Raw genomic sequence first — 24,642 nt, forward strand, 5'->3', positions numbered from 1 at the left:
TCTGTGCTATGGCCTTATTTCCAGTAGTAATTTTTTTTTTTCTTTTGAGACAGGGTCCAGGCTAGAGTGCAATGGCACAATCATGGCTAACTGTAGCCTCGACCTCCCAGGCTCAAACAATCCTCCCACCTTAGCCTCTAGAGTAGCTGGAACCACAGGCATGCACCACCACACCTGGCTAATTTTTTAAATTTTTGTTCAGATGGGGTCTCCCTATGTTTCCCAGGCTGGTCTCAAATTCCTGGGCTCAAGGGATCCTTCCACCTCAGCCTCCCAAAATTGTTGAAATTACAGTTGTGAGCCACTGCACCCACCCTCCAGAAGTGTTTATTTCTCATACTCTGTGGTGACATTTTTGTCACTCGTGGTGCACATATCTTCTTTTGATCTACTGTTTGTAATGTGCCACTGGGATAAGAATCTATATGATAAAGCTAATTAAGAATCTGAATGACTTTCTATGGTTGACCTGGAAAGATCATCCAAATATACATGTGAGAAATTACAATGTGAAAAAAACTCCTGAAAACTGTATAATTCACTATTTATAAAACATGTATATAGATGTTATAATGTATGTAGCATAAGAAAAAGCAAAAAATTACATAAGTATGCTATCATTTATGTTTGTTATGAGCATGTATTCTTCTAAAACGAAGAGAAATAATAAAGCCTTATTTTTAAAATATGCCACCCCTTTTGAATCATACAGATGTTTCTATGTGAAGCAGTCAATACAAATTCAAAATATCTGCTGGAATATTTGCTCAAAACCTTTTAACTTGAAACATTAAAATTTTGTTAACAACAATGAAAAAAAGAAACTAAAAGATAGATGCCAGGAGAAAGATAAGCAAAAATGCAAGGTCCTGAAAAGGAAGAGTTGGTTAATATTGTACTTTTTCACGTGAAATATAAATCTTCATTTCACTGCTAGCATAAAAAATACAGTACCTTATGACATAATGTATCATTGAATCACATTTTTATAAAAGTAGAACATACTTTTACAGTAGACACTGAGTTCATCTGGGAACATAGTAACTTTAGCTCTAATTCAGACTCTGAAACTGGTATGTAATATGTCCCCAAGTCATTTCAATTATCTTCTACTTTCAACCTACATTATCAGTTTTTTAGTTTATAGAAATTTATAATAATGAGAATATTTGGGTAAGACTTCAATAAACCACTTTGACCTGCCTTTAGAGAAGCTTTGACTTATCTTTATAATAATGAGAATATTTGGGTAGGACTTCAGTAAACCACTTTGACCTGCCTTTAGAGAAGCTTTGACTTATCTTAATACCTGCATTATTAAATATAATGCATATAGTTCCAAAACAGTATTATAGCTATAATATTTTAAGAACTTGAGAAAACTTTCAATATACCTATTACAATAGTGAGGTATAGAGGAGCATACTGAGTGAGGATACTTTGTAAAGATCAGAACATTTTCTCAGTGGCAGTGGTGGCAGCACTTACAGGAAGTTCAGTTCTAAAATATGTAAATTACTGTTCTTGCTCTGTCCAAATTCTTGCACTTACTGCATTGCTTCTTTTAAAGAAATCACTAATAACAGCTAATATTAAATTATACAGGCATAGTTGGGAGGTTGAGGCACAAGAATCACTTGAACCTGGAGGCAGAGGTTGGAGTAAGCCGAGATCATGCCCCTAAACTCCAGCCTGGGCCACTGAGCGAGACTCTGTCTCAATTAAAAAATAAAATAAAATAAATTATGCAGGCACGATATCAGTATTGTCATTGAATCAAGCTGATATTCACATGCGTATGTTTTTAAGCGAAAATGATATCTTTTTCCTAAGAACGTATTCACAAAAAGATTTATTAATGTCTTAGGATTTTTTAACTCTCTCGCATAATTTATCTGACCTTCAAATGATTCTCTATACTGGACAATATTTGGATGCTTCATGTTTGCCAATACTGCAACTTCTCTCCTTGATTCTTCTCTTTCTTTACTGGACATCTTAAGTGGGAGGAAAAAAGAAAATAGTAAATGAAACCATTAATAAACAACTTAACAGTCCATCAATAGGCGAGTGGTTAAAACATAACAGTACTAATACAGTTCAATCAACAAAATACAGCAAGAAGTTAAAAAGAGTGAGTTGAACCTGAAAGTAGAAACATTTTAAGATGTCCAAACTAGATTAGGTTACAGAACAGCAAGTACATTTTTCTAAACACATAAACATAAGCACATATCATAGAAAAAATCTGAAAGAATATATATAGGCTATTCTGATATTAGTGGGAATAAAGGAATCTTTTGCTTTTGGTTATCAATTACCTTTTCTTTTTTTTTTAAAAAAGAAAATCCCTAGCAATGAGCTCTAATGTAACCAAACTATCACTCATGAAACCAAACTAAAAATATACTTACTCTTGAGATGTTAATTTCCTTGATAACATACTGTCTGCCATCTTCTGTAGATTTAACAAGAATGGCTTTTCCAAATGAACCTTCTCCAATCTTCTGTAGTCTAACATATTTCTCCATGATTCTTTTTCTAAGGCATCTTTACAGATATGCTAGACATTTAAAAAACTAACAAAAAAGATAAAGCATTTATAACATGAGAGATAAAACATTATAACAATTTTAATGTTTAATTCAAAATCTAATTCTTTAGTGATTTGCTAACATTTAAAAAAAGGATATTTAATATATTTACTAAAAGTTACACTTTATATACTGTACTAGTACAACCTAATTACATCTAAAAAGAGAAAAGAAGAAACAAACGGTGATATTTCAACTTTATAAGGCTTTGGAAAGCCAAATACTGCATATACTTAATGTATAGAGAGAAAGGCAAACTTACATGAATTAATTAGTAGCATTATTTTCTCCACAAAGAATGAAAGCCTAATAATACACTATTTCTTGAAATTGTTTAACTAATCCCCTTTTATTCAACATTCGTTTAAAATGTTTGCTATTATAGAACAATTTCAGATAGTTTTTGTACACATATTTTATTGTGTTTATTGTAAGGATTTCCTTAGGATAAATTCTGAATTCAAAGAATATGCCCATGTTAAAGTACAGCTTTCAAACATATTAAGTGTCTTAACAGAAATGTCTACTAATATACATCCAGCCAGTAATGCCTGCTACTAGGTACCCTTATTAACACTGGTTATTAGTATTTTTTGTATTCAGGGAGATGTTTACTGTAACGTCATTTATAATAACAAAACACTCATTATTATTTATTAACATCTTTGAGCAGCAATAACGGGTAGTAGTTAAAAAACACTAAAACTTTTAGAGTCAGAGAGCTTAGGTTTAAATCTTAGCTTTATCACTTATTTGTTATGTAAACTTATGTAAGTTACTTATCTTTATGTGCTCAGTTTGGTCATACGTAAAATGTGAATAACCATAGTACATATTTACAGAACTGGTAGAATTAATCTAAGAATGTACTAAAAACAGCACTTGGCACATGTGAGCATGTGTCACTATTTGTTATTGTTGTTACTCCTTACATCTAATGGGGAAAACGGTGTTTCACTTTTAATTTCTTTTGCTTACCAGTAAATTTGAAAAACTCTTCCACATTTATTGAACATTTTTTTCTTTTTCTTTTCTTTCTTTTTTTTTTTTTTTTTTTTTTAAAGACAGAGTCTTACTCTGTCACCCAGGATAGAGTGCAGTGGCGTCATCTCGGCTCACTGCAACCTCTGCCTTCCAGGTTCCAGTGATTCTAGGATTACAGATGTGTGCCACCACATCCAGCTAATTTTTGTATTTTTAGTAGAGACGGGGTTTCGCCATGTTTGCCAGGCTGGTCTTGAACTCCTGACCTGATCTGCCCACCTCGGCCTCCCAAAGTGCTGGGATTAGAGGTGTGAGCTACAATGCCTGGCCACATTTATTGAACATTTCTATTTTCTTCTCTTTTGAACTATTTATCCATGTTCTTTAATCATTTATATTGGGTTAGTCTTTAATTTGTAAAAACTCCTTATGTGATGAAGTTCTTATCTGTCATAAATGATTTTCCCTTATATCCTATTTGTCTTTAGTTAAAGATAATATTTTGATACAAATGTATTAATCTTTTCTTTATATTTCTACTTTCAGTATCATACTTAGGCCCTTACCATACCAAAATAATCGATTAAGGACATTAGTATCTTTAGGAATAGTAATTTCAAGAGAGTGGTAGTTTCAGGAGAAGCCAGAATACAATAAGCTAGGCAGTGGAAGCTGAAAAAAGTGTGAGAAAGAGTCATTTGTGTGTGGTACAATAATGTGTACCACCTACTGGCAATATCACCCTTATTATAGACATACATGAATTTACTATGCTAATCTGAAACTAATAAACATTTAATTCACCTAGCTTGCTCTTTTTTATTTCCATTCATAGCAGGCTTCCAATGTGTGATTCCTTTCTAGGAGAAAATAAGCTTGTCGTGAAACTCTTTTTAAATTTCTGTGGCAGTTTACCATATTTGTCATTGTAAATTTAAAAATCCCATGTTCTCATCTCATCCATCAATGTTAAATTTGTTTTTATTTTGCCTCTAAAAAATGATCCAATCTCCTTAAATGACAAACATCATATTCTGTGCCTGCAAGACCAGACCACAGGCCAGAACTTAGCCTGTGGTAGCACTGATGAGACAACTATGCCTCATGAAATAGGAGCCTTTCTCTACCTTAGAAAACAAGAATGCCTTTAGCAATTTTAAGAGAAACAAGAAAAAAACCACTATTATAGCATTTTAGCATCAGTGAGTTAAAGAATAGTTGTTCCAAATATATTTTCAAGTCCGAGTTGTGTTAACTGGCACAATATAATGGCTCTCTGGGCACCAGCCACAATTTAATGATTTCTCCAGAACATGAATGTTTAATATATTACATTCCTATGCTACTTAGAAAAAAAACAAGATAAACTCATCTTAGTAATCTAAATTTCATAAATTAAATTAAATAATAGCCATATAATGAGATTATTTCACAACCACCATTATTCTGTGACTTTTTGCCAAGAGAAGGAAAACAAAATTAGTCAATTTGGCCATTCCTTAAAATTTAGTTGCCAATTCCTTTCTAGGGACCACACTAATAAGATGGAAGCTCCAAAAGTCCCTAGTGTTGCATTCTACTGCCAACAACATTACTGAACATTGTAGTTCTAACTCTATAAAGAAGACCTACTGACCCTGTTAGTGAAGAAAGACGACTCTAATTGCCATCAAATATGTCAAATGCAGACACTTTTCTGGACAACAAAAGACTTGTGGTAGATGACTTTCAGGAAAACAGACAAACTCTCCTTTCTTTGTAATGTCAGTGTACATTCAAGGAAGTAAAAGGGAAAGCATGAAAAAATAGATTACTTTCAGCATCTTACAATATATTTAACTGAGCTACTTCCTAGTTGTGAGACTTCTCAACTGAATTATAATTCCATAAAATTTTTCATACCAAATGAAATAGAAGACAGTAACACATTGTACTATAGCCTTCCACAAAATCATAACTTATAACTGAAGGAACATATGAATCCTGTTGACTTCAGTATTGTAACAAACTCATATTAATGCTTGCCTTTTCTACCACTCAGTTTCCAAAATCAAATTAAAACCACAATACCAACTTTACCCACTCTACAGTGTTCTTAAGGTCTCTAATAATTACATCAATTCAATCTCTGTAATACATATCTGATCTTGAAGATAAGCAACAAGGAAAAAATCAGAGATTTTAATAAAGAGACAAGACTAGGTGCATAATCAAAAACTAACCATCTGCCTTTTTGTGGACTTCAGTTTCTTTATCTAGAAACACGAAAGATTTAAACGTAAGGCCATTTTATAGACCTTGCCAACTCGACTAGTCTATGACTCAAGGAGAAGAAAATTAAAAAGTCAGAAAATAGGAAATGTCAACACTGTTTAGAATTGTACTCTTCGCCACAAACAGTAAGAGTGATGGGGAAAGCCATTCCATCAAAAAATTAAAAGAAGTCTTACTAATTTATTTAGCCTAATTCTTTAAAAAGTAAAAATAAACTGCAATCTACAGTTAAGCATACTAGATTGACCATACATATCTACCTCTACTATTTCTCCGAACCTAATGAACATGACTTTAAAGGAATTACCAAAAAGGCAGAACAGAAGAGAAGGCAACAGCAATACAGTTCTGGAAACTGGCAAACACAAAAGAACACGCAGCAACTGACTTAGAAGGCTAGAGAAAAGCTGCACCTTAAGCCAGCAGTGGGAAATAATTCAGAAACAAGTCAATTCCTACCACAAACTAGCTCAATAACTGGAAGTACTGGGGCGTCTAAGAGTGAGGATAATATTAGGACTCAAACAGGATTAGTTAAGAGCTTGTGTAAAAAGTGTCAGACACTTAGTTGGCCTCCTCTACCTCTCCCAGTCAGATAAGTACTCCTCTCCCATCTTGAAAGAAGACCACAGATCTCTAGATTGGGTATACCAGGCACAACTAAGAATGCAAATACTATCTATGATCTAGGAGATTAAGTGAAAGTCTACATAATAAACAGTGAGACTCTCTTTCAACCAAGATGGTGTCCTTAGTATCAGATCACCCCACCTTCAAAAACAATTTAAAACCTGAATAAAATATATAAAGAAACAGCAATGCATTGAGGGGCTATAATCACTGAAAGGTGGGAACATACTAGTGGGTTCTACATTCATCTCATCCTTTTCCCTGAAGAGAGTCTCCAAACTGTGCTACAGTACAATGGAGCTCAAGTATAAAGCAGCAGTCTTGCTGAGGAGAGAAAGCAGAGTTCAGGGCTACCAAAATTCTGGAGAAGACGAAAAAGAATAGAAGGAGTCCAAAAATCTACAGTAAGTTCTGCTCCTGTTTTTCTGTTCTTCAGCTGTGCATACATGGAGGAGGACTTAAACAGTCTTATCCTAACAAAGCCTAAAAGCAACCATGGATAAAATCAAAGTTATTCATTAATACTTCATCAGACTGCCAAAACAAAACTAACAATTTTTACAAGATACATGTTTCAGAGCCTCTAAGACTTTTCATTCACAATGTCTAGTATCTCATCAAAAAATAATGATGCACATTTATTAAAAAAAAACACATAGACTCGCAAATGACTTAAATATGAAATTATCAATAGAGGACTTGAAAGTAACCATGATTAATATGTCTAAGAAAATAAGATAAAAAGATGGATAAAACAGATTTTTTTTAAAAGATGGAGAATTTCAACAAAGAATCAAAATTTATTTAATTTTTAATTTTTTATTTTTTTTGAGAAGGAGTCTCGCACTGTCGCCCAGGCTGGAGTGCAGTGGTGTATTCTCTTCTCACTGCAAGCTCCGCCTCCTGGGTTCACACCATTCTCCTGCCTCAGCCTCCGGAGTAGCTGGGACTTCAGGTGCCCACCACCATACCTGGCTAATTTTTTTGTATTTTTAGCAGAGACCGGGTTTCACTGTGTTAGCCAGGATGGTCACGATCTTCTGACCTCGTGATCCGCCCACCTCAGCCTCTCAAAGCGCTGGGATGACAGCCGTGAGCCACCACGCCCAGCCTTAAAATTTATTTTTAAAAAGTGGACATTCTAAAGCCAAAATATAAAATAACTGAAATTAAGAACTCATTCATGGATTTATGGCAGACAGGACACAGCAGAAGGCAGGATTAGTAACCTATAAAATGAACCAACAGAAAATACTCAACAAAAAAACTGACAGAAAAATATTAAAAAACACCACCACCACACCAGGATGGCGGGGCGGTGGTGGAGAAAGAAATGTATAGGAAGACTCAATATCATAAAGATTTTCATTCCTAATCTCTATAGTTAATGCTGTCCTAATAAAAACATAAGCTTTGGGGCTTTCCCATGTGGGGGAAAAAAAGTTCATTTATTTCCTCATTTTACACTAACCTGAATTCTAGATGCTAAAATACTGAAATGTAAGAAATGAAAGCATAATAGTAATAAAATAAAACATGGAAGAATGACTTCTCTCTTAGAGTGGGTAGCTTAAGCACAACACAAAATCAAAAAGCTTTGAGGGATTAGTATGACTAGACCAATATTTTAGCTATTACAAAGATGTCACTTTTCTAACAAAAAGCTTGTACATATTTATATGACCAAAAAACACAACAATCCAACAGAAAAGTGGACAAAGAATATGAAGTTAAATGTTAACACCAAGAATGAATACAAATTATGTTAAAATGTGCCACAATACCAAATCTCCTATAAAACGATATACAATTTTGGGTGGGCATGGTGGCTCATGCTTGTAATCCCAGCACTTTGGGAGGCTGAGGGAGGTGGATCTCCTGAGGTCAGGAGTTTGATGTCAGGCTGGCCAACATGGTGAGACCACCATCTCTACCAAGAATACAAAAAATTAGCTGGGCGTGATGGCGCGTGCCTGCAGTCCCAGCTACATGGGAGGCTGAGACAGGAGAATTGCTTGAATCTGGGAGGCAGAGGTTGCAGTGAGCTGAGATCAGGCCACTGCACTCCAGCCTGGGCAACAGAGCGAGACTCCCTCTCAAAAAAAAAAAGAAGAAGAAGAATTTTAAAGTACAAGGAGTAAGTTTTATGTTATGTATATTTAACCTCTTGCATATTTTAAAGTACAAGAGACAGCATGTTTCATCAATTAGAATGGCAAAATTCACAGTTGATTATTGTATCATACTGTGGGGGAATAGAAAGAAACAATATGGTGGGAGTATAAATTGGTACAAGCACTAAGGAAAATAATTTGGCAATATCTACCAAAATTACAAGGGTACAGAAACTTTGATCCAGTGATTCAATTTCTAGGAATTTACCCTATAAATATTTCCAAATGTAGGAAAACAAAGTATACACAAAGTTATCCTCTGCAGCACTGTTTCTGACAGGGCAAAATGTAACCATCCACATACAGTCAACACAGCAACTTTTATACTAATATAATTTCTCAATACACTGTTAGATTTTTAGGGATCAGAATAATAAATATGGCATGCTATCATTTGTTTGGTAAAAGGCAATACGCAAGCATATATTTATGCTTACAGTTACTCATATATGTGTATAAATATATATACATATATATATGTATATATATACACACATGCACCCCTGGCTTGCATAAGTAATAACTATGGAGAGATACACAATAAACTAGTAATATTGCCTACAGAGAAGGTAACTGAGTAGTTGAGAAGATTTTTCAATCTTTTGTACTTTCTGAATTTTGAACCATACAAAGGTATTATCTATTCAAAACAATAAATATCAAAAACAATAATATCTGATAGAAATAGTAATAATACTGGCTAAATCAATTTCTCCAGTTAAAATGCTTCAACAATTCCCCATCTCCAAACTCCTCACTTTTGACATTCAAAGTTTTTCTATGGCATCATACTTCTTTTCAAGTATATGAACTATGCCCCAGAAAAAAGTACCTCAGCCTCTAGTCAAATTAGACAGCTTTCCTCACATTTTACTAAGAATTTCTTTTCTTTTCTTTCTTTTTTTTTTTTTTGAGACACAGTCTTGCTCTGTTGCTGGGGCTGGAGTGCAATGGTGCCATCTCAGCCTCCCAGGTCCAAGTGATTCTCCTGCCTCAGCCTCCCAAGTAGCTGGGATTAGAGGAGTGTGACACCATACCCAGCTAATTTTTGTATTTTTAGTAGAGACTGGGTTTTGCCATATTGGTCAGGTTGGTCTCACACTCGTAACCTCAAGTGATCCACCTGCCTCGGCCTCCCAAAATGCTGGGAGTACAAGTGTGAGCCACGGTATCCGACCCAGAATTTCTTTTTTTGTTTTTGAGAGAAGCCTCGCTAAGTCACCCAGGCTGGAGTGCAGTGGCGCTATCTCGGCTCACTGCAACCCCTGCCTCCCGGGTTCAAGCAACTCTCCTGCCTTAGCCTCCCAAGTAGCTGGGATTACAGGCACACGCCACCATGCAGGGCTAATTTTTTGTATTTTTGGTAGATATGGGGTTTCACCAGGTTAGCCAGACTTGTCTCAAACTCCTGACCTCAAGTGATCCGCCCACTGTGGCCTCCCAAAGTGCTGGGATTACAGGCATGAGCCACACACCCAGCCACTAAGAATTTCTTTAAAGCCACAAATAAGCAATTTTTGACATAATAAAATATTGTGAGCCACACATAAAAAATTTTAGAGTATATGAATGGAAAAGCTCAACTTCGATCAATCTGGAACACATACTTAGGTTAAGCATTAAGCTCTCATCAGGTGTTTCAGATTTTCTATAGACAGGCTGTCTTGAAGAGAAACATTGGTAAAGGCATGGCAACAGGTTTCCAGAAGTCTTTTGGAGCTGTCTGCAGCTACAAGCCATACATACGTACAGTTCTCCCTGAGCAATAAACACCATTTTGAATAGTGGGAGGGGGTCAATTTATCTTCTCAAGGAAGGAAGCTCTTTATTTTCTTTTATTCGAAAAAGCAGAACGCAAAAATGGAATTTCTATTAGACTTTTCTCAAAATATTTTTTTCTTCTCTGTAAGTCTACTCAGACAATATTCAACAGATATAGTAGTGGAAACTACCAACAGGCAAATAAAGAATTTACATTTGTGAAAAGGAGTCATGTTCATGACTTAGATTAGAAGGCAGGGCATTAGACAGAGCAAAATTTACTTGGAATACAATGTCAATGTATTATTCACACAACCTCAAAAGAACTCCTGTGGTCAAGTTTGACAACCTTTATTAAATTCCTGACAGTGACTTTTACTGTGAAAAAACCTGTTTTCCCACAATATAGGCTCCTTACATTTCACCTAGAACAATGGCAAGTTTAAGTGAAACAGACCTGTAGAACCTCTAATACCAGACAAACCTAAACTAGAAACAAGGAGTTACTTCTCTCCAAATGTGGCTCCCCTCCCATCAGCTCTACAATACTGCTGCATTTAAGAAAAGGTCATTAATTTAGACTGGATGCTACTTTTAATCCTTCATAAACATTTCTAATGAAACTTACCAAGGCAATAAAAAATATTTCTGCCTCTTAAAGCAGATCTTAAAGAACAAAAAATAGGCCTGCATAAAAAGTTATGCTAAACTCTTAAAGTAGTAGGACTATTAATGCCTTACATATGGAAACTGTCAAATCATGGAAACGGAAATCTAAGATTACAGGGTAACCAGCTACTACTCATATTCGCTTCCTAACTGGACACAACATAAGCAATGTAAACGCTTGCTTACCCATACTAAGATTCCTATTATTTTAATCCCATTACCGCTCTAGTTTTTAAAAATACCGTAATGTCCAAGAATCGCTTTGGAATACAGAGTGTCTTAGAGAATTAACATTTAAATGAGATTAAGGTATTTTCCCTGCAAATAAACTTAAGGTATCTTTGTAATCTCAATATAAGCTGGTCTACGCACATCTCATTTCCAGGATGATTTTTACCATTTTGCATGTCATTGCTTCCCCCAAGTGGAACTCACCTCAGTGACACAGGACGTTAGTAGAAATAACGGTGATGACTAACAAGCGTCAGTCTAGGTGTGGCAGTCTTCCTATGGGGCTTAATAAAGCAGAGGTACCATCCCGCATTTTGAAAATGACATCCTGAAAGAGAAACCAAGTCTCTCTAACCAGCAGCAGCTCACAGTCTAGACTGAAAGGGGTCACTGAGACCCTCTACACCTGACACTCGCCTTCAGTTGACGCCACGGGTTTGACTCCGTCCTGCCTCGGGCGACGCCCGTAAGACAGGTCGACACTACCCCGACGCAACAAACAAACTGGTTTCTGAGCCCCGTGGAAACGGCGGGGTGCAGCAGGGGGAGTGCCTCCGTCACCGCCTCTCCAACTTCACAGAGGTCGTTGCTAGTGGCCACGTCGGGGTGGGGAGGGGCGGCATTCGGGACTGGGAAGCTACCTGACTGCCACGTGCTCCTGCCTCGCAACAGCGGCTCTAGATTCCGAGTTATGGGGACAACTGCTCGAGACGCCAGGGTAAGGACTCCGCAACCTACCGTCCCAAAACCCTAGAGCGAATGCAGACGAAGGGGGAGCGGCCGGCGCGTCACCGGCGCTGGCGTGTGACGTCAGCGCGCGGGAGGCGGCACGCAGCGGAGGCGGCTGGGAAGAAGCAGCGAGGATGGGCTAGAACCGTGGGGTCGGGTAGGGTGCTGTGCGAAGGGACGGGCGGGGCGGGCTCTGCAGGCAGGAAGACAGAAAGGAGGAGACGTGAGAGATGAAAAGGATGGAGAGAGTGTAAAGCTGTTAAGAGTCATGCAGAGATGCGGGAGAGAACTCACTAGTGGAAACCAATTTGGAATATAAAGCATATAAAATGTTCCCACACCTACTACACCGAGAAAGGGACTTTTTTATTTTACTTGAAAGCGCACTACTTAGGGATGCTACATTTTTAAGAGTAATATTGCTTTAAAAAGCAAGCCTTTTCGTATTACATCTTGGATGGTGGAAACAGAATAATGTTTAAGTCTTGAGATATTTTTTAAAAGCTGTATGGGGTTTTTTACACCTTTAGATCTAACGTATGTATAAATTGTCTGTATATCGAAGGGTTTGGCAGGGTATAACAGTCTAAGTACCTGTTTTCACTGCAGGACTGGCGAAGGTAGGAAGAGATTCCCCTAAAACTATAATAAGGGATTTCATCTGGTGTCATCCTGAGTGGCCCTACTCAGGGCAACTTTATTCCTAACCAGGGACGTTGAAAGATTTTAGCGGCTTTGCCAGAAGATGGCGCTGCAAGTCACCCAACCTGAAAAGCTGGAGCGTTTGCCTTGTCTTCTCTCTTCGATCTCCATACAGCTACAAAAGATTTATTTTCCTCATTCTTTCTACTTCTAGACTACACTCCTGTGGGCCCTCCTACCCCCAGTTAGTAGGAATTTTGATGTCTGAATGCACAATTGTAGTTCTACCCACATCCTTTTGTACATCAAAGTGAAGTGAAATGTTGCCAATTACTAATCTAAGCAAATTCTTTTTGCTGCTTACAGGAAGAATGGCTAGTCAGCTAACCTTCTTAGATAATTCTTTAGGCTCCTGTCATAAACTATTGGTAGGACTATAAATTTCTACAGTCTTTCTAGAAGGTATGCTAGCAGTATGCATATCCTTTGACTCAGCCATTTAACTTCTGGGACAAGTGAGCAATGATTTATATACAAGGATAACCGTTATTGTTTATAACTAGAAAAACTAGAAATAATGTAAATGTGTAACAATAAAGAATTGATTAAATTAAAATATATCCAAACAATGAAATACTCTAAAGCCATTTAAAAGAGTAATACAGATCTACTTTATTGACATAGAAAGATACCATTGATACATTGATGAGTAGATAAAGCAGGTTACCTAAGAAGATTACTTGATGATTTCCCTTTCTGGTTTATATACCCCTGTACAATTGAATGGTTTTTTTTTTTTTTTATGTTTAAACAAGAGTGCTTGGGAACTTCTTTTTCTTTAAATATTTTATTGGACTTTTCTTTCCAACAAAAAAGTTTTTGCTTCTTGCAACAAGCCAACACTACAAGTATACAAAGACAAAGCCTACCATCTCCTTCCCAGAGCTCCCTTCTGTGCTGTCCTCCATGAAACCAATGTTAACAGTTAATTAATATCATCTACATTTTTCTCTAAGTTCCTAAAAACATAAGCATGCATTTTTATATTGTATGTATTAGATTTATTGGTTTTTGTTTTTTTGGGTTTGAGAAAGGGTCTCATTCTGTTTCCCAGGCTGGAGTGCAGTGGCACAATCTTAGCTCCCTGCAACTTCCACCTTCCAGGCTCAAGTGATTCTCCCACTTCAGCCTCCTGAGCAGCTGGGACCACGGGTGTGTGCCACCACAGCTGGCTAATTTCGGTATTTTTTTTGTAGAGATAGGGTTTTACCATGTTGACCAGGCTTCTTGTGTGTGTTCTGTGTAGAGATGGGTTTCACCATGTTGCCCAGGCTGGTTTTGAACTCCTGAGCTCAAGTAATCTGCCTGCTTTGGCCTCCCAAAGTGCTGGCATTAAAGGCATGGGCCACTGTGCCTAGCCAGGACTATAGTATACACATTATTTTGCAACGTACATTTTTAAATAGTATCACATGAACATCTATGTGGATATCAACTAATTCTTGTGAATGATATTGATATTTCATGATATGGCTATACCAAAATCTACTCCATTCAGTAGACATATTGTTTCCAATGGTATAATTACTTCTGTGGGATAGATTTCTAAAAGTAGGTTTGCTGGGTCAAAATGTATGCATAGTTTTTCACTTTAATACTCCTATGTCTTGGTTATGGAAATTTCTTAACTCCTTATGAATAGTGGTAGTACAACATATTAAATGGAAGGGGACTAGCAGTATGCCTAAGGTATTCTACTAGAGATTTTTCAGAAATACAGTCTGCCATGCATTCACAATTAAACATTAAATGTTAGATGATGGGGAAAAACATATTCAAGGAATGGATATTGTTATTCCTTTCTAAAAAGCAGGCAGCAAGGTGAAACAAAATAGAGAATAACAAATTAGAGCAAATGGTTGGTATAGAACTACACTATTTTCCCTTTGTGAAATTATTATGTGAATGATTTTATTAAAAGACCATGTATTTGTGAAGGTATAAGTTCTGATTATACTCACCTACAATCTTTTGTGATTAGAGAAGGGCCTACAATATTAAATATGAAGAAAAGCATTCCCTAAAATTCAGATCTCTTACAGACATGTAATATTCAAATCCAAGGGAGGAAAAAAAAAGTCACTGTCTTGACATTTAGTACTCCATCTTGCTACATTCTAGGCGAGAAATTTTTAGTTATTTAAGCCACATTCCTGAAAGTCTACTCTAGCCTTATGTGGTTTGAACTCACCATTAACTCTGTGTAGCTACAAATTAAACTGTAGCAGCCTACTGAATTTCTGGATCTTAATCTGGTAGGCCCAGCTCCGTATGCAAAGATAAAACATCACTTCTGTGATGCTAGTGGAATCAGGAGGAAATTCTAGACTAGAACCATGCTACTATTTTCATAATAGAATGTTTTAATCCCTTCCATTCTCTCTCTTTCCAATGTGTCTGAGTGTCTGAAATACAAACAATAAGATCAAAGTTCTTTTTCTTTTTTTTTTGAGACAGAGTTTCACTCTTGTCGCCTAGGTTGGAGTGCAGTGGCGTGATCTCGGCTCACTGCAACCTCCACCTCCTGGGTTCAAGTGATTCTCCTGCCTCAGCCTCCTGAGTAGCTGGGATTACAGGCGGTGCCACCATGCCCGGCTAATTTTTGTATTTTTAGTAGAGACAGGGTTTCACCACCTTGGGCAGGTTGGTCTCGAACTTCTGATCTCAAGTGGTCCACCCGCCTCAGTCTCCCAAAGTGCTGGGATTACAGGAGTGAGTCACCGCTCCTGGCAAGATCAAAGTTCTTTTTCTGAAACAACTCATAAATACATGAAGTAGAGCTATATAATCTTGTTTGATTTTTCTGTGGAACTTTTTAAAAGTGTATTATTTTAAGTTGTTATGGGAAGTAATCCTATTTCTAGGTTTTTTACTTTAAGGAAAGTTCAGAGTAACTTGACTGGTCCAGAGAGCAAGACAGAAAAAACTGAGATATGATTCCCAGTGCTCTTTACTTTGCCACTGCAATAAAATAGCATCATACAACTTGCCACTCCCAGAGAGAGAGAATTGCTGGCAGAAGGCAAGGTTTGCACCACCTCCACTCACTGCTAATGTCTACCATTTGTTTCTCTTGTGTCAGTCTGCCAGGGTTCCAGATATACTGGTGAACAGGCTATCCTACACCTGGTTGTAATTGGTAAATTCTTAGACTGTGAGTCAATCTTTTTGTCCTTTTTCCCTTTCCTTGAGGCCCCAAGAGTTTTATTGGTTGGTTGGTGGGGAAAGTGTGAAGCTAATTTAAATATTGGTTGAGTATTTGTTATTATTAACTTAAACTCCAACCAGTCCTAGCCAAAAAATCTGATTTACAGTAGAAGAAACTGACCTTTTCACAAAACTTATTTTGCTATGTCTCCAAATACTTCCTGTATACTGGGGGCTTTTTAAAATATGCATACTGAGACTTGTGGTTAAAAGATTAATTTAAGCACCCTATGGCAGGCAAGATAACACCCCCCACCCCACCGCCCCAATCCCTGAAACAAGTGAATATATTAGATTACATGGCAAGGGGGACTTATATATGATATGAGAAACATTCAGCCTTCCATTGCTGGCTTTGAAGATGGAGGAAGGGGGCAATGAGCCAAGGAAGTCAAGTGACCTCTAGAAGCTGCAAAAAGCATGGAAGTGAATTCTCCCCTAGAGCCTGTTAAAGAAACAGCCAGGCCAATACCTTCATTTTTTTTTTTTTTTGAGACCGAGTTTCACTCTTGTTGCCCAGGCTGGAGTGCAATGGCGCAATCTCGGCTCACCACAACCTCCACCTCTCGGGTTCAAGTGATTCTCCTGCCTCAGCCTCCCGAGTAGCTGGAATTTCAGGCATGTGCCACCACACTTGGCTAATCTTGTATTTTTAGTAGCGATAGGGTTTCTCCATGTTGGTCAGGCTGGTCTGGAACTCCCAGCCTCAGGTGATCCACCCGCCTCAGCTTCCCAAAGTGTTGGGATTATAGGCGTGAGCCACCACGCCCAGCCAACATCTTGATTTTTAACCAGTGAGCCCTATATCAGACTTTTACCCTACAGAACTCTAAGATCAAAAATTTGTACTGTTTCAAGCCACTAAATTTGTGGGAATTTGTTACAACAGCACGTGGATACTAATACAAACTCTTCTTAGGGTTCTGGGAGCAGTTATTTACAGTATGGAGATGAAGTGGGCTGTTAAATTATTTTCATATGAGAGAAAAGCCCATAGTTGGGTCTGTAAACCTCCTTACTGGTAATTATCTGAGCCCTGAGAAGTTCCTTCTTAATCACTCCCACTAAAACAAGGGATCTGGTAAGGACGCCAATCAATCAGCATCCTTTCTGTAGTATTTACCACAATGGATGAGATCAGGCTGCAAGTATTCACATTAGGGCACTTAAAATGTACCAAAAATCTGGCTATGGTGCTTACCCTGTGTTTCTTCCCACCAGTCTGCTGAAGAGGAAGTTCAATATCACCAGATTCTCTGACAAAAACACCAGAGGAATTACAGAGAACGTTTTTTCCCAAATGCAATCTATTGTTTTATCACCAAGCAATCACATACCACATTGTTTAAATATATTGCTCCATATGTAACTCAGTGTTTCTGACTGAGCCCCTCGAATCAACTGGAAAGAATTAAACACAGGAATGCTTAGGTCCAACATTGGAACAATTAAGACAGGATTTCTGGGAATGGGGCCTAAGCAAGGATATTTTTCTGAAGCTCCCTAGATGGCCCTGATGCAAAGTGAAGATTGAGAACTACTGGTGTGATAATTATGTATGCCAGAAACCATGACTTTAAAATAAGTTTTCATAAAGGAATAAGGTAGTGCATAATAGGAATAATATTACAAAAAGCCAAACATACAAATAGACTTGTTCTTGCACAGAGAGATCCTTGGAACAATCCTCCATTAAGAAACTAAGACACTACCATAAAAGAACTTTTCATCCTTATAGAAAGCAGGTAAGATTGACTAAGAGAGCACAACTACTGTCTACATTTTCAAAATCCACGTGCCTTTCCAAAATTAGCTACGTAACCACAGTGAGTAAATGTCTTTTGAAAAATTCCACTTAGTTTGGAAAAAATTTTGCCTGCTTTTCCACATTTTCTAAGAAGAATCTAAAGATCTTGGTCAACAGTGTCCCAGGTAAGAGAAAATCGTGCTTGGATATTTCCATAGTTCTACACACTCTACCTTGATAAAAGTAATGAAAGAGGTCCTAAGAAGCTTGACTGCACTGTGATCACCACCATGGGTACTATACCAGCTCTGAAGCCCAGAACTGTCTTTGAGAATATTCAATTCTGCCTTAAAAGAAATAGAACAAAACTCACGTGTTACTAGCCTGCAAAACAGTCAGTGGAGCACATATATGTAAAAATAGAAAAGCCTGGCGAGACCAGGTCATATTTAATATTGATGAGGCGTAAAATATACAACACGCACTTAATATTCATTAATCAGTATATATTCATAACATACTAAATACACAGGAGCTATTAAACGTTCACGGGTCTTAATTCTGCCACCCAGTGGTAACACTCAAAAGTGATCTCGCCAAAGAAATGAAAACCTGTATCTGCTCACCAGGCTATTAGCATGCTACTGCTGTGGCCACCATTCTTCCACTGCATCGCCCTGCCCCTGCATCGGAATATAGCTCCTTGAACATGGGATCAGGTTTACTGAATTCTATGACCCACGCTGGGAGCTCAATGAAAGTTGCTAAACGGAAATGAAACCAATTCAGACCGCGTAGAAACCCCAGATTATATCTTTTCTTCAAACATTTAATTTCCAAGCAGTATTTTGAAAATGCGTGATGGCTAAATTCGAGTTATCCTTTTTGTATGTATGTTAGGCACACACCCGGCGATGACATACAAGGCGAGGTGACACCACCGCACTCCCGGCCCGCACGTCACCTATAAGCACAGGGGGTTTTTGGTCCTGGTTTATTTCCGAAGGCTGGCACTTCTCTTCGATCTAAGTTTTAGGAATCTGTGCTCGTCGACGGCTGTCAATACTTTTTATTTTCAAGGCTGACGCCTGCCAGAGTTTCACAAGCTGCTCCCGGACGCTGCGGTCTCTCGCTGGAGTGGATCCGAACTCCGCGGGACGCTGGGAACGGTCAGCGCCTGTTGCCTCACGAAAACGTCTGCCACAAGCTGGCCGCCTCGCGCGAGGTCAGCGGCAGGGCAAACAGGAATGCGCGAGTGACGTGAGCTAATCGCTGGTGAAAGGCTTCACAGCCCTGGCGGCCCTCAGAGCCAGGCAGCTCGCTCGGCTCCTCCTCCTCGAGACCCAGCCTCGGCCCGCCCACCATTCCCACGCCGCCCAATAGGCGCCGACGCGGCTCAGAGAGTGGTCGGAGGAGGAGGTGTTGGGACGGCCGTCGCTGAACGGCCGTTCACGTCAACGTAGTGACGTCACGCGTCGACGCTGGGGACGTACCTGTCGGGCTCCTGACTCTTGCCGTTTCTCTTCCCTTTCCGTGGGTCAGGGCCGGTCCGGTCCGGAACCTGCAGACCCTTTCCCAATGTTCTAGTTCGCCCGCGACCCGGAATAATGAGCAAGAAGGGTGTGGTGGGTTGAAAGCCGTCCTACTTTACTCCCGAGTTAGAGCATGGATTCAGTTTTAGTCTTAAGGGGAAGTGAGGTTGAAGATTTTTATTTTTAATTTTGGGCAGAAGCAGGTTGACTCTAGGGATCTCCAGAGCGAGAGGATTTAACTTCATGTTGCTCCCGTGTTTGAAGGAGGACAATAAAAGTCCGACCTGGCAAAATTTCCGTAACCTCTGCAGTAGAAAACGTCAGGTATCTTTTAAATCGCGATAGTTTTCGTTGTGCCAGGTTTTCTTCGGTGGAGCTCCCAGGGTAGCTAGGTTTTAGGTTTGAAATAGATGCAGAATCCAAAGGCAGCGCAAAAAACAGCCACCGATTTTGCTATGTCTCTGAGCTGCGAGGTGAGTTGCATTGTATGAGCGAAGATTCGTCAGCTCTCCTGTTCACAGATTTTGGGTCAACTATGAGGCCACAGCCCTCATCTTGGTTTCTCTTATAATGTACCTACATAATGTTGAAAGGTACATCACGAATTGGGATGCAAACCCATCCTGATTAGGTATATACCCTCAGACATTTCTTTAAAATTTCACACATCTGCTTCAGGAACCGTCGAAGGACCTCTGAATAGAATGGAAGTGAGTTCCAGGGGAATATTAACTTTGAACTTAGAGGAGTGGGTTTAACTTTCGCTTAATTTTCCCCAATTTAAAAATAATATTCAGTTTTTCTATCTTTAGATATATGTGTATGTAAAATATTTTTTGTGTATATATATTTGTGGTTTGATCTTAAACTTGACCAGAAACTGCCTTAGAATCTCAGAAATTAACTTTGCATGTGGTATGCTTTATTTGTATGGCATTTTAAAACTGCGGAGCACATAGAAGATAATTACATACGCATTGTGCGTATTAGAAACTGAGATTTCTGTTTCCTTCGGAAAGAAATTCCTGTTCATGGCATTGAATCAGCAGTGACCATACCTTTTACATAGATACGTAATTCAGAAGTTCAGTTCTACAAACGTAAACTTTTTGAGCTGTGCAGTTCAGTTACTGCAGCATCATTGTGACTTGTATAATTGTTGAATCTTTCCAGAATTGCTTTTACTTTCATCTTTAAAGAGTTAATGTAGAATTTTTTTTTGATGAGGTCGGTGTGAAGATAACTATCGGTCAATTCTACGTGCCTTTGTGAGTCACTACAAAATAGTATTTGTTCAGTTCAAGAGTACGTATGGGAGTTAAAGTACTTGTGTATATATTGTTGACTTTCATCTTAAAAGGTGCTGCTGCTACCCAGTGTCTTGTTCTAAAATACAGCTTTAAAAACCTGTGTGTGACCTACAGATATTTTCTCAACTTGAATATGCGTATGTGGCCTCTGGTTAATACAGACTGTCACTGTTGGCAGAATTCATCACAGACTGCATACCCTTCCCACCCCTTACTCCCCTTAGCACCTCGAAAACTTTGCTGCTTTGCTTGAATGACGAGTCAAAATATTTTAAGAAGTCAATATGAATGTATAGAAGCTACATTTTTACTTGGAAATTGTGCTTTAGCATGTATTATCAATCATGCATAGCTCATGAAGAATGTAAACATTTAAACTACTTTTGGATAGACGTGGTTCAGGGGGACAGATTTGTTGGTGTTATGGGTTTGTGTTAGTAAATTGGCTATTTTTCAGGTCATGTTAGTGCTAGGCTTTCCATTTCCTGTTGTGACATGTTGGTCACAACATGTTGGTCATAATTTTCAGACGGCTCGGGAAGTCAGATTTGATCTCTGTGGTGGGTCTTATATCAAAACAGTATCCTGTGGGGTTTGGCCGCTATCACTGCTAAGGACTTCCAACTTAGTTTGGTAGTCTAGTTTGGTAGTCAAACTTGTCAGCAGGGATCAAAAATGTATAATATTTTATAATAAGTGTTAATATTTGTTGAATGCATTCTATGTTTTCAGGCTCTTTTCCAATTAATTTTTGTGAGTTATCTCAATTTTCACACCAACCCCACGAAGGAGGTACTTTCACTAATCCCGTTTTACATTCGTGGAAACTGAGGCACAGAATATTTAACTAACTTGCCCAACAGTAACTATCAGAACTGAGACTGAAGCCTGGGAGTATGATTTCAGAGCTCCTGCTCTTTGCTGCACAATACTGTAGTTTAGAATAGTCAAAATGCTAGAGAAAAACAAGGAGAGACTTGGCTTGTAGGTTCAATTATAGGAGCAATGTAAAATTACAGAGAGTCTGGGAAACAGTGTTTTTAAAGGGAATACTCATAATCTTACTACTCTAATAAACATTTTAATTTTTTAAATATGCACATTCACATCTGTACATAACCATTGTAGCTGTGATTCATTTTGGTTCTTAACGATAAATCTTTAGTGAAGTTTAAAATGGAGATTGAACCCCACTGCCTCACTTTCGTTGTTGAAATCCAGAGATTTGATCTGCAACTTTGACTGGAACCAAGTTAAACAAATATATTTCTTGCTATTTCTTGTGGGAAATAATTGAACAGTTTCCATCTTTTAAATCATGAAGACTATTTAGTTTTCAAAGTTTCTGTCTTCCACAGAAACTTTTTATTGGTTTATTATGTTATCTTTCTTCCTTGTTATAATCTGAGCGTTGTATTTGTATGTGTGTTTATTCTTTTGTCCTTTTGAAATCCTCTAGCATTTCTATCCGCTGCCCCTGAGGAATTTGGGGTTTTTTTTGGGTCTGTTTTTATTATTTTTAATTGACAAGTAATAATTGTATTTATTTATGAGGTTCAATGTGATATTTTGATAAATGTATATATTGTAGAAAGGTTACATCAAGCAAATTAACATATCCATCATATCACCTCCTTGCCATTTGTTTGTGGTGAGAACGTTTAAAATTAACTTTTAGCCATTTTGAGGTATATAGTACATTATTATTAATTATAGTCACCGCGCTGTGCAATAGCTCTCTAAAATGTATTCCTCTAACTGAAACTTTGTATTCTTTGACTAATCTGCTCCTTTCCTATTTCCTCCCCTCTCCCTAGCCTCTGTAGACCACCATTCTGCTCTCTGCCTCCCTGAGTTTGACTTTTTTTTTATTTTACACATATGTGAGATCATGCAGTATTTGTTTTTTGTGTGTGTCTTGTTTATTTCACTCAGCATAATGTCCTCCAGGTTAATCCAGGTTTTCGAAGATGACATAATTTTCTTCCTTTTCAAGGCTGTATAGCATTCCATCCTGTATATATACCACATTTTCTTTATCCGTTCATCCCTTGATGGACACTTAGGTTGTTTCCGTATCTTGGCTATTGCAAATAGTAGCGTTTAACTTTTGAATGACACTAAAAGATTTTGTAAGTCTAAGATATTTTCTTCAGAGAGCTATTTCCTTCAGTAAATTATTCGTGTATTGCTTTTTTGAAGAAAAGGCACAACAATTTGGACATGCAGGTAATTGAACAGTAAGGATAAACTATCAAGTAATATTATTTTGAGAGAAATTAGTTTTATTATTTTTATTTCTTGTATGTGTTGATAATTTGTATTAAAATAAATTCCTTCTGTTTTAGTAACCCTATAGGTCTAATTAAACACCTTCAGCCTTTTCTCCGTCTAATCTAATTTCTCCTTGCTCTTTTGCCCTTCTTTTTAAAAAATTAGTCTTACTGTCTTTTATTGTGATAATTTCATATGGTTCATGGAAGTAGGCGGGTTTAATGATTTGCTCAAACATATCTCTACTGTAAACACAATTTTTGCATTTTTAAATTGTTTGTATTACCAAAATGAAATAGTACTCATAATTTTACCTACTTTTCTGATAGAAATCAGTGACCCTAATGTATCATAGATCCTTTTAGATATCTCTAATATCTACCATAAATGCAGAAGATGAATCACTGTGTTGGAAGAAAGAAAAGTATTCTTGTAAAATCAGTTTAAAATAGGTCAGTATAGCAAGGATTAGGTGTGTTGATTTTACTTTGGGTACTTTGAGAACTTGATTTAAATTGAACCTTGCCCAGTGCTAATACAATCAGTAGACCACACTAAATCCTGTGCTATAGTAATGACTTCTTTTTTGAGATAGAGTCTTGCTCTGTTACCCCAGCTGAAGTGTAGTGGTGCAATCTCTGCTTACTGCAACCTCTGCCTCCGGGGTCCATGCGATACTCATGCCTCACGCTCTGGAGTAGCTGGGATTACAGGCGTGTGTCACCACTCCTGGCTAATTTTTGTCTTAGCAGAGACATGATTTTACCATGTTGGCCAGGCTGGTCTTGAACTCCTGACCTCAGGTGATCCACCCACCTCAGCCTCCCAAAGTGCTGGGATTACAGGCATGAGCCATTATGCCTGGCCCATTTTTGTATTTTTAGTAGAGACAGGGTTTCATTCACCCTGTTGGCCAGACTAGTCTCGAACTCCTGACCTCAAGTGATCTGCCCACCTTGGCATCCTAAAGTGTTGGGATTACAGGCTTGAGCCACTGCACTGGGCTGGAATATATACTAATTTTTAGAAAGCTATTACAGCATCCTTCTTGAGGAAAATGTATAATGTAATTTATGCTGAAGTCTACTGAAAGCTGTAGGGCCTATACAAATATAAAGCATTAATACAATAAAAACTGTGTTCATATTTATTATAATTTCTGGTACATTGTTAGCTGTTCTATAAACGTTAGTAAATGAATAAATTATCTTGAAATTCCTTTTCACATTTCTTTTTTCTTTTCTTTGAGACGGAGTCTTGCTCTTGTCGCCCAGGCTGGAGTGCAGTGGTGCGATCTCAGCTCACTGCAACCTCTGCCTCCCAGGTTTAAGCTATTCTTCTGCCTCAGCCTCCTGAGTAGCTGGAATTACAGGTGCCCGCTACCACGCCTGGCTAATTTTTGTACTTTATTAGAGACAGGGTTTCACCATGTTGGCCAGGCTGGTCTTGAACTCCTGACCTAGGCGATCTGCCCACTTCGGCCTCCCAAAGTGCTGAGATTACAGAATTGAACCACTGTGCCTGGCCCCTTTTCACATTTTAATCTGTGACTAGTACTTAGCACAGTTTTTACAATATTTATATAAAAATGCTCCTTGCGCACAAATGGCTAGCTCAGATTTTCACCTCTCTGCCATCGTTGCTCTTGAGACTTTTCTTCCATCTCTCTAGTTACTGACATTGACAATCTTTTTCTTTCACCCAGTTTATATCTACTTTTCTTTTTAGCTTAACAGAGAGTTGACTGACATACCTTTGGGACTTAGATGTGGTCCTCAACTGTACCCAGTCAGTCTCCTTTATGGTAGAGACAAAACTTTGTTG

The 24,642-nt window shown here is 38.0% G+C and overlaps 2 protein-coding genes across 18 annotated transcripts in view; one reads left to right on the forward strand and one right to left on the reverse strand.

Moving 5' to 3' along the window:
- Positions 1-19,095, reverse strand: part of NEK1 (NIMA related kinase 1) — a 204,086-nt gene extending 184,991 nt beyond the window's left edge. For 11 of the 14 annotated variants that reach the window (XM_033215671.1, XM_033215668.1, XM_033215665.1 and 8 more), the window contains exons 1-4: positions 11,959-12,108; positions 11,522-11,645; positions 2,415-2,579; positions 1,901-1,997 (exon numbers count right to left, since the gene is read on the reverse strand). In XM_033215671.1, coding sequence (XP_033071562.1) covers positions 1,901-1,997; positions 2,415-2,531 — 214 coding nt within the window. In that variant the 5' untranslated portion in view covers positions 2,532-2,579; positions 11,522-11,645; positions 11,959-12,108. Of the gene's footprint in view, positions 1-1,900; positions 1,998-2,414; positions 2,580-11,521; positions 11,646-11,958; positions 12,139-18,666 lie in introns of those variants that run through there. The other 3 variants (XM_033215660.1, XM_033215672.1, XM_033215659.1) reach the window with 3 other exon arrangements.
- CLCN3 (chloride voltage-gated channel 3) overlaps positions 11,956-24,642 on the forward strand; it is an 87,667-nt gene continuing 74,980 nt past the window's right edge. Inside the window, exon 1 of one of the 4 annotated variants that reach the window (XM_033215675.1) lies at positions 11,956-12,035. The gene's annotated coding sequence lies outside the window, so the exon portion shown is untranslated. Of the gene's footprint in view, positions 12,036-19,166; positions 19,708-19,789; positions 19,945-24,642 lie in introns of those variants that run through there. The other 3 variants (XM_033215673.1, XM_033215674.1, XM_033215677.1) reach the window with 3 other exon arrangements.

Source organism: Trachypithecus francoisi, unplaced genomic scaffold, assembly GCF_009764315.1.
Source record: "Trachypithecus francoisi isolate TF-2019V2 unplaced genomic scaffold, Tfra_2.0 Lachesis_group1, whole genome shotgun sequence".
In the NCBI taxonomy this organism is placed as follows: Eukaryota; Metazoa; Chordata; class Mammalia; order Primates; family Cercopithecidae; genus Trachypithecus; species Trachypithecus francoisi.